This window comes from Oncorhynchus nerka, linkage group LG16 (genome assembly GCF_034236695.1).
Source record: "Oncorhynchus nerka isolate Pitt River linkage group LG16, Oner_Uvic_2.0, whole genome shotgun sequence".
Classification (NCBI taxonomy): domain Eukaryota; kingdom Metazoa; phylum Chordata; class Actinopteri; order Salmoniformes; family Salmonidae; genus Oncorhynchus; species Oncorhynchus nerka.
In genome coordinates, this window is record NC_088411.1 from 32,672,149 (window position 1) to 32,692,258 (window position 20,110).

A 20,110-nucleotide genomic window follows, 5' to 3' on the forward strand; every position below is an offset into this window, starting at 1 on the left:
CTAATGACCAACATGCCCTCCTCCCTCTCCTGCCCTATCTGAACAGGACTAATGACCAACATGCCCTCCTCACTCTCCTGCCCTATCTGAACAGGACTAATGACCAACATGCCCTCCTCACTCTCCTGCCCTATCTGAACAGGACTAATGACCAACATGCCCTCCTCACTCTCCTGCCCTATCTGAACAGGACTAATGACCAACATGCCCTCCTCCCTCTCCTGCCCTATCTGAACAGGACTAATGACCAACATGCCCTCCTCCCTCTCCTGCCCTATCTGAACAGGACTAATGACCAACATGCCCTCCTCCCTCTCCTGCCCTATCTGAACAGGACTAATGACCAACATGCCCTCCTCCCTCCCCCCTGCCCTATCTGAACAGGACTAATGACCAACATGCCCTCCTCCCTCCCCCTGCCCTATCTGAACAGGACTAATGACCAACATGCCCTCCTCCCTCCCCCTGCCCTATCTGAACAGGACTAATGACCAACATGCCCTCCTCACTCTCCTGCCCTATCTGAACAGGACTAATGACCAACATGCCCTCCTCCCTCTCCTGCCCTATCTGAACAGGACTAATGACCAACATACCCTCCTCACTCTCCTGCCCTATCTGAACAGGACTAATGACCAACATGCCCTCCTCACTCTCCTGCCCTATCTGAACAGGACTAATGACCAACATGCCCTCCTCACTCTCCTGCCCTATCTGAACAGGACTAATGACCAACATGCCCTCCTCCCTCCCCCCTGCCCTATCTGAACAGGACTAATGACCAACATGCCCTCCTCCCTCCCCCCTGCCCTATCTGGACAGGACTAATGACCAACATGCCCTCCTCACTCTCCTGCCCTATCTGAACAGGACTAATGACCAACATGCCCTCCTCCCTCTCCTGCCCTATCTGAACAGGACTAATGACCAACATGCCCTCCTCCCTCCCCCTGCCCTATCTGAACAGGACTAATGACCAACATGCCCTCCTCACTCTCCTGCCCTATCTGAACAGGACTAATGACCAACATGCCCTCCTCACTCTCCTGCCCTATCTGAACAGGACTAATGACCAACATGCCCTCCTCCCTCTCCTGCCCTATCTGAACAGGACTAATGACCAACATGCCCTCCTCCCTCTCCTGCCCTATCTGAACAGGACTAATGACCAACATGCCCTCCTCCCTCTCCTGCCCTATCTGAACAGGACTAATGACCAACATGCCCTCCTCCCTCTCCTGCCCTATCTGAACAGGACTAATGACCAACATGCCCTCCTCCCTCTCCATCTGAACAGGACTAATGACCAACATGCCCTCCTCCCTCTCCTGCCCTATCTGAACAGGACTAATGACCAACATGCCCTCCTCCCTCTCCATCTGAACAGAGCTGGACATTATTCACTTTTTTTTTTAGATTTCATATTTTTCTTTTGATTTTATTTTTCCTGCATATCCTTTTTTAAAATTGTTTTCTTATTGTTATGTTGACTGACGCATAATTTGTAATAAAATGCGAAGCCAAAATAAACAAATTCCCAAACCTTGAGCCTTTTTTGTTCTTAAAAGTAGCACACACTCACGGACGTATATATTTTATAATATGATGTTACCTAAGCAAGATCAACCAATAAAGGAGTGGCCTCATCTTCCCTCCCCCAACCCATCCTCCCCTAGAGAGAGAAACATTAAAGCACTGTGCAAGCTCTGCTTACACCCAATTTCCTTCCATCCAATCAGGCGTTCCCTGAGTGCTGGCGGACAGGCCGGGCTGCCTATGTGGAGCCTGCAGGATGGGAGGAGGGAGAATTTCAGCCACTCTGTCCCTTTAAAGCCCCCCTCGCCTCTCTGTCACGCCCTGCACATCAAACAGGAAGTGAACCTATTTTCCAGCCCAGAGTTGTCTCCCAACCAGAACCAGATGTCCAGACCCTTCGACCACCTCTCTCTCCTTTCCAGGTACGGCTCTCCGTCCTGGGCCTCCAAGACCCACTTCGGAGCCCTCCTGAAGCTCCAGGCCAACAGCAGAGCTGGAGACCACCTCAAAGACCTACCCAGCTTGCTGGAGGCTGCAGGGCTCTTCACCAAGTCGCCCTCCTGTGGGAAGGCAATCATCCAGGAGGCCCCCAGAGACCCGGGCCTCTCTCTTTCCCATTCCCCGACCGTTGACCTCAAAATCCCCCAGGTGAGAGGCCTTGGAGTTCTGGGGATGGACTTCTGCTTGGGCTCCCTGAGCTCTGATCCCTACAGACTCCCCAGCCACCACTGTGAGAACAGCCTGGGGAAGAGGCAGAGGTCCATCCTGCCCAAACACAGCCGCCTGGGAAGCAGTGGAGGAGAGAGGGAGTACTGGGCTTCATCCGATGCCGACCGCCCTGTCTCTGGGGGGCAGTATCCTACCTCTGACCCCGAGGCAGACCTCAGCAACATGCATCTGAGGAAAAAGAGGGGACGATACCGTCAGTACAACGCAGAGCTGCTAGAGGAAGCTATCGGAGTGGTGATGGAGGGGAAGATGAGCGTGTCCAAGGCTCAGACCGTCTACGGGATCCCTCACAGCACGCTGGAGTATAAAGTCAAGGAGCGCCTTGGCACCCTGAAACATCCACCCAAGAAGAAGCTGAAGCTGATGAGCCACATGGAGGAACCGGAGGCCCCAGAGAGCCAAGAAGCTCTGTATGCGACCATGGACCTTCAGTCTGTGTCAGCATCCGGAGAGAACGGCAGGCAGCTGCTCAGTACACGCCTCTCCCCAGACGAATAAAGTCACGATTGAAAGAGATTCAGTACTTGATGATATGTGATGTTTTTTCCCAGACCAGGTAATCGTTTGTATTTGCCAGGCAGTGGCAATGACAGAGGAGTCTATCAGGGGAGGATGGCTCATAATAATGTTTGGAACAGAGCAAATGAAATGGCATCAAACCATGTGTTTGATACCATTCCGCTCCAGCCATTACCACAAGCCTGTCCTCCCCAATTAGGGTGCCACCAACCTCCCGTGGAGTCTATATAGCTAGTACAAAATTGATCAGTTAGGTATGTTGATTTATTCCAAATGCACTTCTACTTACTGTGATCTACCCCGTGAATCAATCTGACCTATTCATCTTAGCTCTTTAATTGTTTCAATATGTTTGGTAAGCCTATAAGTAGCTGTTGTCTAAATCAATCAAACACTAACTTGTCTCTGCCCCTCAACGTTGTCCTAGACATTGTTGAAACACTCCATATTTGAAATATGTTTTATGAAGCTTGTTTGTATAACAATATTTTAACGGTTCATCCTGAAACTGCTTTAGATACATAATCTAATATTTTTACTATTTGACTAATATAAAGTGTGATGTGTTGGCAAAATTGCAATTGGACCAAGCCCAATTGTCTTCAGAGTTCTATATTGATCAGTGGCGCCCCTTACTGTCTTCTAGGAGTACTCTAGTTATTGCAGCACTTCGGGTTGAACCAACAGCCTGCAACCCAGGTCCTGTAGAACTACAGGAAATGTATGGTCTTATTGGAGGCCAGCTGAATCAAAAGCTTGCAGACCTTGTAGCATCAAGGTTGGAGACATTTGGGTTGGATTCACCAACCTCATTTCTTTGTTTGGGTCATAATGATGACTCATGCTCAGCCCTCGACATGTAGAATCAAGGCTTATTTCTATTTGAAACTCTATTCATATTTGACCACCTAAATGGGGGTTTATAATGTTTATTTTACTTTGTCAACCAGTGTTTGACTTTAAGCTCACAATCTCTTTCCCTGTCACTGTTCAGCAAATGCACACCTGAGATTGAATAGACCAAACTACAGCAGAAAGAATATGTGGTTGCAAGGATGCCTGCAACTACTGAAAATCTTAATGTGAGGTTGTATGTTTTTGTTTGTTGGGAGAACAGATTCCTCTGTCTGCAATTTCACCACCTCCTTAGTTACCAACCAAACCTCAGATATAGACGTGTTGGCTGTTTAGCTACAAAATCACTATATCACCTAGATTGTTGACACGTAAACTATATTTTGTCTCAAATGTGTATTGAAACGTACATTTGCACAATGAGCACTTTTCTCTGAAATACATGTCAGTTGTTGGTGAGCTAGCTAGTGAATTTTGGCTTTATTAGCATAGATGTGACATCAGTCAAAACACCTCAAAACAAGACATTGTATCAAAGAGATCAAACTAGCTAAAACACGCCACCCACAATTCCCCAGGTGGCAGTTTCTTGTCATTGTTGCTAGCAGTCTGGCCATCCAGAATCACACGACTTCTGCCTCATTGAAGCCTGCACATTGTTTTTGTGACACAAGCTAACCGTTTATACTCTCCAAAAGCACGGCAGAGTTACAACCACTCAGATGTCTCTCCGCTGTGTGACTAGGACATTTCTTTACCTGTGTTTACCTGTAGCCTTCACCACAACTCAGGGTAATGTTTGTGTGTGGCTGCAGTACTTGTGTGAATGTGTATATTTTATCAGAAATGTATATACTATGTTAGATATCTATACACAAACATACCTCACTCAGATGTATATCTCCTACTTATTTCCATGCCTCTTGTATCTTACTCAGAATCATCTGAAAAGGGGTAAATTTTCATTTTTTGTTGTTGTCTGCGAACAGACACTTTTGGGATGTCTTACCATTGACTGATAAATATATGACTCTTATCAGATGTTCTCACAACTTACCTTAACCGAGCATTTGTTTACCAGTTTGAGCCTCCTGGACAGTTTAAATCTGTGCGGTGCTGCAGTTAGCACAACAAACTTCAGGTGTGAAGTCGGGTAGTTTCGTTACCTCTAGTGATGTCTGTCCCTGCTTAACAGAAGAAGACCAGGACAAGGGACAGGTGGAAATGTTTGTTGTTAAAACATAAAACAATTTTCTTGCTCCTCCTTGGTAATACCGACCAATAACAATTTATGGAAATCTCAGATTTGTACACAATGTTTACTTATCTAATTCTACAATCAGAACTAGAATCCAAATACTCATCGTGACTAGAACGCTCGGAAGCAGCAACATGGCGTCCCGCTGTGAATTTGGCAAAACTGCTGTGAGTACTACTTACCCTATCGACAGTTATACCTCAGGACATTTCAGAATATTAGACCAAGCCCCTATTGTCCTTGTATAAGGTTTCTATTACAGTGCTGGTTTTAATACTGTCATCAGACGGGTTGTATTACTACAGTTCTAGGGAAATATTTATAGTTAACAAGACTGTAAGATGTTTATTTCTCACTCTTGACCCAGTAAGTTCTTATGCATCATTTTTGAGACTCATGTAAATTAAATATTTAGACAGACATTTGAGTTAAAAGTTTGATTTTGGCCCACCGTGAACACACAGCTACAAACTCTTAGATAATTGGTCAAACTTAACTGATATCACATGAAATGCAAAAAACAAGAACTTTCCTTAATTAAGGCTGGTCCTATGGTCTCCTTTTCAGTTTTTATTAAATTTTTGTGGACATTACATTTCAGAATCTCTGACATTTCCTTTAGTCTTTCAGGTGTATATAAGTATAGTGAAAATAAATATAGTTGACTACTAGGTTAACTAATTAGTATGAATCTACTGTAAATGTTAATTTTTAAATGTGCAATGTATGTCAGTCAAAAGCTTGTACACACCTACTCATTCAAGGGGTTTTCTTAATTTTTTTACTATTTTCTACATTGTACAATAATAGTTAAGACGTCAACTATGAAATATCACATATCGAAAAATGCAGTAACCAAAAAAGCTATTTTATATTTGAGATTCTTCAAAGTAGCCACCCTTTGCCTTGCTGATACCTTTGCAAACGCTTGGCATTCTCTCAACCAGCTTCAGGAGGAAGTCACCTGGAATGCATTTCAATTAACAGGGGTGCCTTTTTAAAAGTTCATTTGTGGAATTTCTTTCTTAATGCATTCAATAATTTGTGTTGTGACAAGGTCGGGGGGTATACAGAAGATAAAAGACCAAGTCCATATTATGGCAAAAACAGTTCAAATAAGCAAAGAGAAATGACAGTCCATCATTACTTTAAGACATGAAGGCCAGTCAATCTGGAAAATGTAAAGAACTTTTCTGCTGCAGAGGATACATTTATTAGAGTTACCAGCCTTAGATAATCAGGCCTTCATGGCCAAATTACTGCAAAGAAGGCACTACTAAAGGACACCAATAAGAAGTGGAGACTTGCTTGGGCCAAGAAATGCAAGCAATGGACATTAGATCGGTGGAAATCCGCCTTTGGTCTCAGTCTAAATGTGAGATTTTTGGTTCCAACTGCCGTGTCTTTGTGAGACGCAGAGTAAGTGAACGGATGATCTCCGCGTGTGTTTTTCCCACCGTGAACCATGGAGGTGTGATGGTGTGGGGAAGCTTTGCTGGTGACACTGTCTGTGATTTGCTGGTGACACTGTGATTGATTTAGAATTTAAGGCACACTTAACCAGCATGGCTACCACAGCATTCTGCAGCGATACGCCATCCAATCTGTTGATTTTCAGCAGGACAATGACCCAAAACACCTCCAGGCTGTGTAATGGCTATTTGACCAAGGAGAGTGATTGAGTGCTGCATCAGATGACCTGACCTCCACAATCACCCGACCTCAACCAATTTGAGATGGTTTGGGATGAGTTGGACCACAGAGTGAAGGAAAAGTAGCCAACAAGTGTTCAGCATACATGGCAACTCCTTCAAGACTGTTGGAAAAGCATTCCTCATGAAGCTGGTTGAGAGAATGCAAAGTGTGCAAGCTGTTGTCAAGGCAAAGGTTTGCTTCTTTGAAGAATCTCAAATATAGAAAATGTATACTTTTTTTCTTTTACTACATGATTCCATATGGGTTTTGATGTCTTTGCTATTATTCTACAATTTAGATGATAGTAAAAAATAAAGAAAACCCCTTGAATGAGGTGTCAACATTTTTGACTGGTACTGTATATGTAGAACTCTTTTGAACTTGCAAACCAACTGTGATAACCCTCAAGTCGAGACATATGCTTCACAGTAGTTGCAATAGATTTGGGTTATGATTTCATTTTGTAATTGGTCATCGGAAACTAATCAAGATTACGTCTTTGTTTTGAGGATGAGTCCGTTTTATTAGTGGATTCGATGGGATTGACAACAAAAAGGTAAACAAATCAAAGTGAGTTACTTTTTTATTCAAATTAAACAGTTGCAAGGCTTTTCTGTGTCACCATGACAACCACGGAGCCTTGCTCCTAAGTAGTCGCTGCCATAAAATGGACTTTTAGAAATCCAGATACTGAGACAAGATTAGACTATTTGGAGAGAAATTCAAGGCTTAGTTTTTTTATTAGACTTTTTCATGCGGTCCGTTCTTCTACAATACACAAACAGTTTCCGTGTTAACACAACCTCTGTGGAACTTGTTTTAATGTTAAAATGACAGAAATCCACAGCACCCACTCTGTTGGTTTCTGCTACCTCATCTGTAGAAAAGGACTGAAACTGCATCAAATACATCTTACTTCTTGAGGCAGTATGGAGCAATTTCCCATAAACACAAGCGAAGGATATGGGCCAACGCTTTTTTGCAGTATGTGTTGAACTCCGCTAGCTGTTTGTTGACTCGCTGCTTTAGATGTATGCCGTAATCTTGTTGTCAACAGCTTTGCGATTTGCTGTCCATTGCCCATCAGGTTAATTAAGCTACAAAATTATTTATGTATGGAGTTGTGAATACCACTTGGCAAAGGTTGATATTAGCAAATATTTTCTTGGGTGAGATCTATTATACAAGACTACTGAAAATTGAAGGACTGGGTTGGTACACTTTTTGTAAATATTTCAAGGTTCTGTAAAAGTGAAATGCATCCTAATTGACTCATTCATATTTTAAAGGTCAGGGTGTTACTGTTTTTCGATCTTTGGTTGTTGGTTTTTGTCAGTGTTTCTACTAATGTGTTTTTGATTGAATTGCTTGTAGGCGTTCTTCCCAATAAGTCAGAAATGTAAATGGCCCCTTCACACTCCAATGCTTCGATCAGAAGCTTTTCAGAAGCTTGCACACCCTTCAGGTCAATGAGATGATGTTTCTTGACAAGATAGTTGTATTCCTTTTGACTTCTGCAGTACTTTTATAAAAATAGTCTTAATACTAATTATACCAAACTATAGACAGATTTTACAGATGCATTCAGAAAGTATTCAGACCCCTTGACTTTTTCCACATTTTGTTATGTTACAGCCTTATTCTAAAATGGATTCAATTGTTTTTTCCTCCAATCTGCACACAATATCCCACAATGAAAAGCAAAAACAGGTTTTTATACATTTTTGGAAATGTATCAAAAAAACACTGAAATATCACGTTTACATAAGTATTTAGACCATTTAATCAGTACTTTGTTGAAGCACCTTTGGCAGCGATTACAGCCTCGAGTCTTCTTGGGTATGACGCTCTCATTCTTCTCTGTAGATCTTCTCAGGCTCTGTCCAGTTGGATGGGGAGTGTCACTGCACAGCTATTTTCAGGTCTCTACAAAGATGTTTGATCGGGTTCAAGTCCAGGCTCTGGCTGGGCCCACTCAAGGACATTCAGAGACTTGTCCCGAAGCCACTTCTCCTTTGTCTTGGCTGTGTGCGTAGTCATTGTCCTGTTGGAAGGTTGATAATGGCGCCAGAGGGGACGGCTGCCGTTTTACAGGCTCGTGGACATCAGAACAGTGCTTACTCACCTCGAACTGGATGAGTATTATTTTTTTCTTTAATGAGTCCGACGCGAAGCATATACTGCTATGTCAAGACACGGCCCAAATCCTCGTCATCCTCGTGGGGAAAAAAACGGAGATAAAGGGGGAGGAGGGAGGGGTGCCTTGTAAGAATTCACCGACGAGTAGATAAACCATCACTACCCTCTGTATTATTGGCCACCGTGTCATCATTAGAAAACAAACTGGACCATCTACGATTTTCAGTGACACGCTCAATATGGAAGTTGTCAGATGACACGGATGCTACACTACAGGACTGTTTTGCTAGCTCTGGAATATGTTCTGGGATTTATCCAATTGCATTGAGGAGTACACTACCTCGGTCACCGGCTTCATCAATAAGTGCATCAACGATGCCGTCCCCACAGTGAACGTACATACATTTCCCAACCAGAAGCCATGGATTATTGGCAACATCCGCATCGAGCTAAAGACGAGAGCTGCTGCTGTTTTCCAGTACGTACGCTCCTAAGAAATCCCGCTATGACCTCAGACAAATCAGCAAACAAGCAAAGCGTCAATACAGGACTAAGATTGAATCCTACTACACTGGCTCAGACGCTTGTCGGATGTGGCAGGGCTTGAAAACTATTATGGAAAACAAAGGGAAACCCAACCACAAGCTGCCCAGTGACGTGATTCAACCTGGTGAGCTAAATGCCTTTTATGCTCGCTTCGAGGCAAGCAACACTGAAGAATGCTTGAGAGCACCAGCTGTTCCGGACAACTGTGTGATCATGCTCTTCGTAGCCAATGTGAGGAAGACTTTTTTAAACTGGTCAACATTCACAAAGCCGCGGGGCCAGATGGATTACCAGCAAGTGTACTCAAAGCATGCACGGACCAACTGGGAAGTGTCTTCACTGACATTTTCAACCTCTCCATGACCAAGTCTGTAATAACCAATGGAGTCAAGTACTTTAGTACTTTTAAAGTATCTGTACTCTACTTTATATTTTAACTTTTACTTCACTACATTCCTTTTTACTCCATACATTTTTCCTGACGCCCAAAATACTTTTTACATGGTGAATGCTTAGAAGGACAGGAAAATGATCCAATTCACGCACTTATTTCTCCTTCAATGTGAGAAAGACAAAGGAGCTGATTCTGGACTATAGGAAAAGGAGGGCCGATCAGGCCCCAATTAACATAAACTGGGCTGAAGTGAAGCGGGTCAACAAACTATCATGGTCCAGACACACCAAGACAGTTGTGAAGGGGACACGACAACACCTTTTCTCTCAGGAGACTGAAAAGATTTGTCATGGGTCCCCAGATCCTCAAGGTTCTATAAATGCACCATCAAGAACATCCTGACAGGTTGCATCACCGCCTGGTATGGCAACAGCTCGGCATCTGACCGTAAGGAACTACAGAGGGTAGTGCGTACGGCCCAGCACATCACTGGGGCTTCCTGACATCCAGGACCTATACTAGGCAGTGTCCGATAAAGACTCCAAAAATTGTCAGACTCCAGTCACCTAAGTCCATAGACCGTTCTGTCTGCTACCGCACGGCATGCGGTACCGGAGCACCAAGTCTAGGACCAAAAGGCCCCTTAACAGCTTCTACCCCCAAGCCATAAGACTGCTGAACAATTCATCAAATGGCCAACCATTTTACATTGACCCCCCCCCCCCCCCTTTGTTTATACACTGCTGTTACTCGCATTTATCTGTGCATAGTCACTTTACAAATTACCTCGACAAACCTGCACCCCCGCACATTGACTCTGTACCGGTACCGCCTGTACATAGCCTCTTTATTGTTATGTATTTAAAAAAATAAAAAAAGTAAACTTTTTTTATTTTCTTAACATTGCAGTTCAAGAAATAGAGTTAAGGGCTTGCAAGGTTGTATTCGGTGCATGTGACATACAATTTGATTTGAATCTTGGACCCAGTCTGAGGTCCTGAGCAGGTTTTCATCTAGGATCGCTCTGTACTTTGCTCCGTTCATCTTTCCCTCGATCCTGACTAGTCTCCCAGTCCCTGCCACTGGAAAACTCTCCACAACATGCTGCCACCACCATGCTTCACCATAGGGGTGGTGCCAGGTTTCCTCCAGACGTGTCGCTTGGCATTCAGGCAAATGAGCTCAATCTTGGTATTCATCAGACCAGAGATTCTTGTTTCTCATGGTCTGAGAGTATTTTAGGTGCCTTTCGGTAAACTCCAAGCGGCCTGTCTTGCCTTTTTATCTGAGGAGTGGCTTCTGTCTGGCCACTACATAAAGGCCTGATTGGTGGAGTGCTGCAGAGATGGTTGTCGTTCCGGAAGGTTCTCCCATCTCCACAGTTACTCTGCAAAAACCAAGCCTGGAGCTCTGTCAGAGTGACCATCGGGTTCTTGGTCACCTCCCTGACCAAGGCCCTTCTCCCCCAATTGCTCAGTTTGGCTGGGTGGCAAGATCTAGGGAGAGTCTTGGTTGTTCCTAACTTATTCTATTTAAGATTGATGTATGCCACTGTGTTCTTGGCGACCATCAATGCTGCAGATTTTTTTTGGGGTCCCCTTCCCCAGATCTGTGTTAAGACACAATCCTGGCTGAGGCTTGGTTTTTGCACTGTCAACTGTGGGACTTCATATATACAGGTGTGTGCCTTTTTTATAAATCATGTCCAGTCAATTGAATTTACCACAGGTGGACTCCCAAGTTGTAGAAACATCTCAAGGATGATCAATGGAAACAGGATGCACCTGAGCTCAATTTCGAGTCTCATAGCAAAGGGTCTGAATTCTTATGTAAATAGGGTATTTCTGTTTTTAAATTTTAAATTTGCAAACAATTCTAAAAATGTGTTTTCGCTTTGTCATTATGGGTTATTGTGTGTAGATTTAAGACATTTTGGAATACGGCTGTAATGTGGAAAAAGGGAAGGGGTCTGAATATTTCCACTGTATATTAAAACCTCATACACTACTATTAAAGTTTGGGGTCACTTAGAAATGTCCTTGTTTTTGAAAGAAAAGCACTTTTTGACCATTTCAAATTGATCAGAAATACGGTGTAGACATTGTTAATGTTGTAAATGACTGACTATTGTAGCTGGAAACTGGAATAAAATGGAATAACTACATAGGCTTTCAGAGGCCCATTATCAGCAATCACTCTTGTGTTTCAATGCCACGTTGTGTTAGCCTTTTTAAAATGATAAACTTGGACTAGCTAGCACAACGTGGCATTGGAACACAGGAGTGATGGTTGCTGATAATGTCTGTAAACTTATGTACAGTGGCTTGCGTAAATACCCCCGTGGCATTTTTCCTATTTTGTTGCTTTACAACCTGGCATTCAAGTGTATTTTTTGGGTGGTTTGTATCATTTGATTTACACAACATGCCTACCACTTTGAATATGAAAAATATTTTTTATTGTGAGATAAGACAAACAACTTGAGCTTGCATAACTATTCAACCCCCCCAAAGTCAATACTTTGTAGAGCCATCTTTTGCAGCAATCACAGCTGCAAGTCTCTTTAGGGATGTCTCTATAAGCTTGGCACATCTAGTCACTGGGATTTTTGCCCATTCTTCAAGGCAAATCTTCTCCAGCTCCTTCAGGTTGGATGGGTTCCCGCTGGTGTACAACAATCTTTAAGTTAGAGCACAGATTCACATTGGATTGATGTCTTGGCTTTGACTAGGCCATTCCAAGACATTTATATGTTCCCTCTTAAACCACCCAAGTGTTGTATTAGCAGTATACTTAGGGTCATTGTCCTGCTGGAAGGTGAACCTCCGTCCCAGTCTCAAATCTCTGGAAGACTGAACAGGTTTTCCTCAAGAATTTTCCTGTATTTAGCGCCATCCATCATTCCTTCAATTCTGACCATTTTCCCAGTCCCTGCTGATGGAAAAACATGGGACAGCATGATGCTACCACTAACATACTTCACTGTGGGGATGGTGGTCTCGGTGTGATGAGGTGTTGGGCTTGCGCCAGACAAAGCATTTTCCTTGATGGCCAAAAAGCTACATTTTAGTCTCAACTGACCAGAGTACCTTCTTCTATATGTTTGGGGAGTCTCTCACATGCCTTTTGGTGAACACCATATGTGTTTGCTTATTTTTGGCTTTTTTCTGGCCACTTCCATAAAGTCCAGCTCTGTGGAGTGTATGGCTTAAAGTGGTCCCATGAACAGATACTCCAATCTCCGCTGTGGAGCTTTGCAGCTCCTTCAGGGTTGTCTTTGTTGCCTCTATGATTAATTCCCTCCTTGTCTGGTCTGTGAGTTTTGGTGGGTGGCCCTCTCTTGGCAGGTTTGTTGTGGTGCCATATTCTTTCCATTTTTTTTAAAATAATAGATTTAATGGTGATTCGTGGGATGTTCAAAGTTTCTGTTTTTTTATAACCCAACCCTGTTCTGTACTTCTCCACAACATTTTCTCTGACCTGTTTGGAGAGCTCCTTGGTCTTCATGGTGTCGCTTGCTTAGTGGTATTTCAGAACAGGTGTATATATACTGAGATCATGTGACAGATCATGTGACACTTAGGTTGCACACAGATGGATTTTATTTAACTAGGTGACTTCTGAAGGTAATTGGTTGCACCAGATCGTATTTAGGGGCTTCATAGCAAAGGGGGTGAATACATATGCACACACCACTTTTCTGTTTTTTATTTTTTATTTCACCAATTTGGACTATTTTGTTTATGTCCATTACATGACATCCAAATGAAAATCCATTTTTAAATTACAGGTTGTAATGGAAGAATGCCAAGGGGGGTGAAGGCTTTTGCAAGGCACTGTAGATATTCTGCCGTGTCCAGTTACAGTAGTCATGTACAACATTAACAATGTCTACACTATTTCTTATCGATTTCATGATATTTTAGTGGACAAAACATTTGCTTTTCTTTTCAAAATCAAGGAATTGTCTAAGTGACCCCAAACTTTTGAACGTGTGTGTTACTTGATACATAGTTATATTTAGCTCCTATCACAGATCCAGAGAGGTAGGCAACAGCTGATGTCAAAACTGCTTTTCTAATTTCCATTCCTCTGTTTTGAGTGGATGTTCTACGATGGTATGATTCCGTATGAAAGCAGTCTTCATAAAGGCCTTTGATTAAAGACTTTAAGCTGATGTGTACATACAGTTTGGGTTGTTGTACATATACTTTGTCTACTTATTTAAAGTACTTGTGTATTCATTTCTGAAGACAAACTTCAATATACTTTTTACTTTAAAATACCTTTTATGTTTTGAGCAATGTATGAAGGAATGAGATTATTGGCGGTGTGGATTCAAGACACTGTTGGATATGTGAAGTGGAATTGGTTTGATCCTGTAGGTGAAGGATTGGTTGAAAACACTGGTGTATGGAAGGCAAATTATTGTCAGACAACCTTTGAGACTTGAATTCTTAGTAATCCCGGCCATGATCTATACAATGACCTACTTAAGATTTGTGTAATGAACTCATACATACCATGTGTTCTTAATGTTTGCTAAATTATTTCTACTCCCTCTATGTATTATACGGTTTAAAAAGGAGGTGTATTTCCATCTGTTTTTTTGTGCGTTTGTGAAATATCTTCCCCTTCTGTTATTCTTGCTGCTGTTGTCTCTTGCTCTATTTCTGCTTGTCTCTCCCATCCACTCCTTTTTGTCGAGAACACAAATGTGTGAATTGTCATGTACACATATTCAGATTATTGTGGTCAGATCTTAACTTACAATGTTGAAAGAAAAGTGGAGAGAGCGAGACATAGAAACCCTCAGGGACAAAACACCCCCCCCCCCCCACTCCTTCAGGTACTGTCTACACATTTAGACATAGCAGCAACTTAAAGTCATGTAAAATAAAAAACACACCCCTCACTCCTTCAGGTACTGTCTACACATTTAGACATAGCAGCAACTTAAAGTCCTGTAAAATAAAAAACACACCCCTCACTCCTTCAGGTACTGTCTACACATTTAGACATAGCAGCAACTTAAAGTCCTGTAAAATAAAAAACACACCCCTCACTCCTTCAGGTACTGTCTACACATTTAGACATAGCAGCAACTTAAAGTCCTGTAAAAAAACAATAAAAAAACACAACAATCACCAAAAAACAGGTCAGATACTAATTTAGGCTTAACAGTGTCTGTTTCAGTTGAGCTTATTAATTGCATGTGGATTTGGGGAGGCGTGGGGGTTTCTTTGACTGAAGCTGATCCCCGCAAGTGAGCCAAAAAAAACCATCCAATTGAACCTCTGCGTTTTTTTTCTTCGTTTTTATTTATTTAAACACAATGAATGTCAATGTAAACTCCGTTCAGGTAAGATGTTAGCCAAACTGCATTAATCTCTCCTGCTCACAGTGCCTCAGACACCATAGTTATCACACTCCGTTGATAATTAACTACTTTTTAACAGAATCCGTTTGAACCTACTCTCTGAGCATCTGTGGACAATGTGAATCCTAAAGAAAAAAAATAGTGCATTTTGGCCTAATTTCTAAACTGATGTAGCTGGACAACTCGTTAGTTGAACCTTCTGAGTGCAAGGTATCGTTAAAGAAAAGATTCAAAAGTGGTCTTTCCGCATATGTATTGATTGAACAGAAGAAGAGATTCTGACTTGCGATTCCTTTTTGTTGGGAGATTTATTTTGTTAATGTCCTCTTTGAGCAGTCCCTCCTATTCCCGCTCTCTAAACCCACTGGATTTAGAGCTGGTTTTGGTAGTCTACATGTTGCTGCTTGTCTCTACGGCTTGTAGATTAAGACTGTTCTATAGGAAGTCTGCCATAGCAAGTTATTCCTTTTAAAACGTTTGAAAGCAGCTCTTTTCAACCCTATACGGTGGACTAATTGTGATGACTTGCAATGCGTGGAACAATACACGTCAAACATAAAGGACTGGGAGGCTTTTCAAAATAATTAAATACAAAATATTTCATACGTTTTATTTCCAGCTTAAGTGGGCTATAAGCAATTCGGTTTCATATGAAATGCCTCGGATTCGTTAGTCTCAATGGTTAATGTATTCAGATGCTCAGATAACAACAGGTACACACAAACCTAACAACCTCATTTCAATAATTGCCATTTGCACTGTTTGGCAGATTTTTTTTGTTTTCTATTGTAATATATTTCTGAATGTTTTTTTTTAATGTTATTAGAACTTGGCTATGGTCCAAGTGTCTTTGTAGTAGAGAGAACTTAATGATCACTAAGTTCATTTGGTTGCACTGGTCAATTTTCATTTTTTGGAATGCAATTTGGATTTGACAACTTTACTAATAAAATATGACTGCTTCTTATATGCCCCTTTATAATATTTGAACTGAAGTGGTTGTTATGATCTCCATTTTGTGTATGTTGCATTGAACCCGGGGCACCAATGATTGTCTTTGTGTAAGAATTTACTCAATGTATCCTTTAAGGAAAAACATGCCATTTTGAAAAAGAGATGAATTCTAACAATGTAACAGGTCAAATTCACTGGATGAAATATTCACTTTTCAAAATCACCTATTCTTCTAATAAATTTTGTGAAAATGTAATGTTCTCTGTCGTCTTTTTCAAACAAACACTTAGCATTGGATTTTTCAAAATTTTGTAATGGGCTCGATTTTGTTTCATAAAATTAATAGATTAAATATGAATTTAATTAAATACTGTGTATCTAATTATACGCTCCTACTCATTGCTGTCAAATGTCTCATTAGGCCAACTCTGTGAATACTTGTATTTTGCTAAAGACATTTAACACTGCTCATGAGCTTCTCATTCCTCCCACACAGTTAGAAACCATGGCTGGTAATAAAGGTCATATTGTCTGACTCAGTCATTAATTGGGTTGATATTAAGTTATATTTTTATGCAACTCGAACAATATTTTGGCCTTAACTCTTGTTAAACTCTATGGTGTGTCAATAGTATCAAAATGTGAACATTTTCCACCAGCAATGTGGATGATAAGCCTCATGGTTCTGTCTATGAAATAATTACTTGGGAATGGTGTCACCAAGATGGACCAACAGACGGGCTTTGATGATGACCACTGCTTCTTTGTTGTCATGGATCCATGTTCATTCAATAGATTTGATTGAATGTGAGAGGATATCCTGGACTGATGGAAATTCTGACATGGACAAGTGAAATCAATACGTTTGGTTTAGGGTTTACAAAAACCGAACATGATTGAATTATGGGTCAGTTACTGTTCCCCATGTTTATTCTGGCAGTTTTTTCCCTTCACATTTATATCCATATCATTTTTCTCTTCGCATGTAACCCAGCCCAGTATGTTGCATTTTCATGATAGCATTTCTTTCTGAATTATAGAAAAATAATTCATTTAGATGGGTGCTGTGAATATTTTATTCATCTTCATAGGGAAAGTGATTTAAGAAGCTGCCGTCCAGCAGCTGGTAAATACAAGGGGCGCCATTTTTTTTTTAAACAAAAAGAAGGTCCAAAAAACATAATTGAATGAATACTAAGGAATTCCCATAGCGGATGCTAGGTAAATGCTAACGAGCGCATGCAAACTAATTGCAAGGACAGACAACCCAGCTCATGAAGTTATGCATGTTTTTCAAAGGGCTACTCAGTTTGCTACACACACACACACACACACACACACACACACACACAACTATTAGACAGCAGGGATCTTAATCCAGGAGGGGAATGTCTCTTCAGTTACCAAGATTCAAGAAGCTTGATGTTGCAAGCGAGTCACTTGGCTAGCAAATTAACAAACCGAATACACCGCTGGAGAGAATTTATCTTTAGTTAGAACTATTAAGTAACTAAGATGTGTTGCTGACAAACATGAGCAGTGAATTTCTAACTTGATCACCTCTCTAAATTGCGCTGCAGAGGTATCGCTCACCTCATGAAGCTTCTGTTTGCTGGTTGTGCTTCTTTGTAAACAAACACATGACTCACTCAATCAGCTGTTTTGGTGATCTACCAGTAAGCTTCATAATGGAAACATTATCTAACTGGCTGAAATAAAGAATACAATCTGTAAACTAGTGAACTACTCCCCTCTGGGCACAGATATAGGGTACCCCTCGGCAGGAAAAACATCTACACAATCTGTAAACTAGTGAACTACTCCCCTCTGGGCACAGATATAGGGTACCCCTCGGCAGGAAAAACATCTACACAATCTGTAAACTAGTGAACTACTCCCCTCTGGGCACAGATATAGGGTACCCCTCGGCAGGAAAAACATCTACACAATCTGTAAACTAGTGAACTACTCCCCTCTGGGCACAGATATAGGGTACCCCTCGGCAGGAAAAACATCTACACAATCTGTAAACTAGTGAACTACTCCCCTCTGGGCACAGATATAGGGTACCCCTCGGCAGGAAAAACATCTACACAATCTGTAAACTAGTGAACTACTCCCCTCTGGGCACAGATATAGGGTACCCCTCGGCAGGAAAAACATCTACACAATCATTTGTGCCAGGTGTGATATCCTTCCTAAATAGCTTGGGCTAATGTTCCTATCGTATTTAAACGGCACTTTAAACGTGTACATGACACTGCAACAAAATGTCCCCATGGGGACAATAAAGTCAGTAAGTAAGTTGACTGCAGGTATTTATTGGAAAAAGTAGAAATATCCACATTAAAAAAAATAATAATTCTACAGTATTGAAATCATACTGTGGGTATTTCAAAATAACCCGGTATACAAGACATACCGCCTCACCCTACCTATCGCTACAACTCTCATTATAATCCATGTGGGCTTCATATGTTTTAACCTTGAGTCTGACTTCTCTTTATCCTTCTAATAACCTTTGATTGAAAATGAATTCATATGCTTTTGGACATTTTTGTAAGCGTACGTGTATATTCATGACAACGATATAAACATCCTTGTCCTGTTTGTCTTGCAGTGAATGTCTGGAGCTGACGACAGAAAAGGCCCGGGACCTGCAGTCCACCTCCACGCTGGAGGAGTTCATGACCAAGCTCTGTCTGCACCACCAGAGGCAGATTGTCGACGCTCTGGGCTTCCTACAGACAGAGGTCTGTATAGGCATTACTCTCAATGTGCATTTTCAATTCGGTAAAATTGAACAGAAAGTTATTTTCCCTGAAAGTAAATCGCAAATCACACACAACAGAGGATACATACATACGTAAACAAGAAGATACCACACAGCAGAGGATACATGCATACGTAAACAATAAGATACCACACAACAGAGGATACATACATACGTAAACAAGAAGATACCACACAACAGAGGATACATACATACGTAAACAAGAAGATACCACACAACAGAGGATACATACATACGTAAACAATAAGATACCACACAACAGAGGATACATACATACGTAAACAAGAAGATACCACACAGCAGAGGATACATACATACGTAAACAAGAAGATACCACACAACAGAGGATACATACATACGTAAACAATAAGATACCACACAACAGAGGATACATACATACGTAAACAATAAGATACCACACAACAGAGGATACATACATACGTAAACAAGAAGATACCACACAGCAGAGGAGGTAAATAAGACAGAGGTACTGTCGAGTGATTGTTTTGTCCAGAGCCATGTATATAGAGAGTTGGGTCAACTTTTTGAATACTGTTCTAGTACATAGTATTATTGAAATGTTCCCCATGTAATGTTGAGGCGCTAACATGGCGTCCATAGACTGTTGTAGTCATAGCCTCTAGTAATTTAATAGGATCTCTGACATAAACCCTCAGTTCCAGAATGGTACAATAATGGGAGCCGTTTTGGTCATATAGAAGTCCAAACCAGTCTAATTTGAATGAATGGCTATAGAGGTTTAGGTGATGCATTTCCTGCTTCTACTTATACAGGAAATTAAAGGCATTTAATATTTCAGAAATTGTCACCTGAAAATATTGTTCTATAATTATAAATACAGTTTATACAGGTTTTATGACAATTATGCACCAATATTTTGTTTGTCTAAATAGCCTCTAAAACTGCCAATTGGCAGTGATTTTATTTTTCTCCCTAAGTTTTCTGAACATTTTATTTATTTTATTTTGTGTTATCGCTGGACTATAAAAACACTGGCGAATCAGCTCCAAGGAATTTTCCTTTTGGAAATTTGTTCTACAGTATGCCTACTAGAGAGATATTTGATTGTATACAAATGCAAGCAAGGTTTGAAATGATTGTTTTAGTCAAATATTATATATGTTTGGGCTTCTTGCGGGCAATTTGCAGTCTGCAAATTATTTGTAATTATGTTCCAGTCCCTTGACCATGCGCTCAAGAAAATATCGTCCCACGGCTGAATCTAGTTGATGATCCCTGCACTAAAATATATGTAAACAGACAATAAATGTCTGTATGTTTGTTTTCTTG

At 41.3% G+C, this 20,110-nt stretch overlaps 2 protein-coding genes across 2 annotated transcripts in view; both read left to right on the top strand.

Annotated features, from left to right (window-relative positions):
* LOC115118423 (uncharacterized) overlaps positions 1 to 20,110 on the top strand; it is a 72,987-nt gene that overhangs the window by 42,704 nt on the left and 10,173 nt on the right. The window contains exon 7 of the mRNA XM_065002318.1: positions 18,626 to 18,758. Coding sequence (XP_064858390.1) covers positions 18,626 to 18,758 — 133 coding nt within the window. The remainder of the gene's footprint in view (positions 1 to 18,625; positions 18,759 to 20,110) is intronic.
* Positions 1,060 to 10,393, top strand: LOC115118424 (ligand-dependent corepressor-like). Its single transcript, XM_065002617.1, has one exon. It carries the CDS (start codon positions 1,603 to 1,605, stop codon positions 2,761 to 2,763), a length of 1,161 nt encoding a protein of 386 aa, XP_064858689.1. The 5' UTR covers positions 1,060 to 1,602; the 3' UTR covers positions 2,764 to 10,393.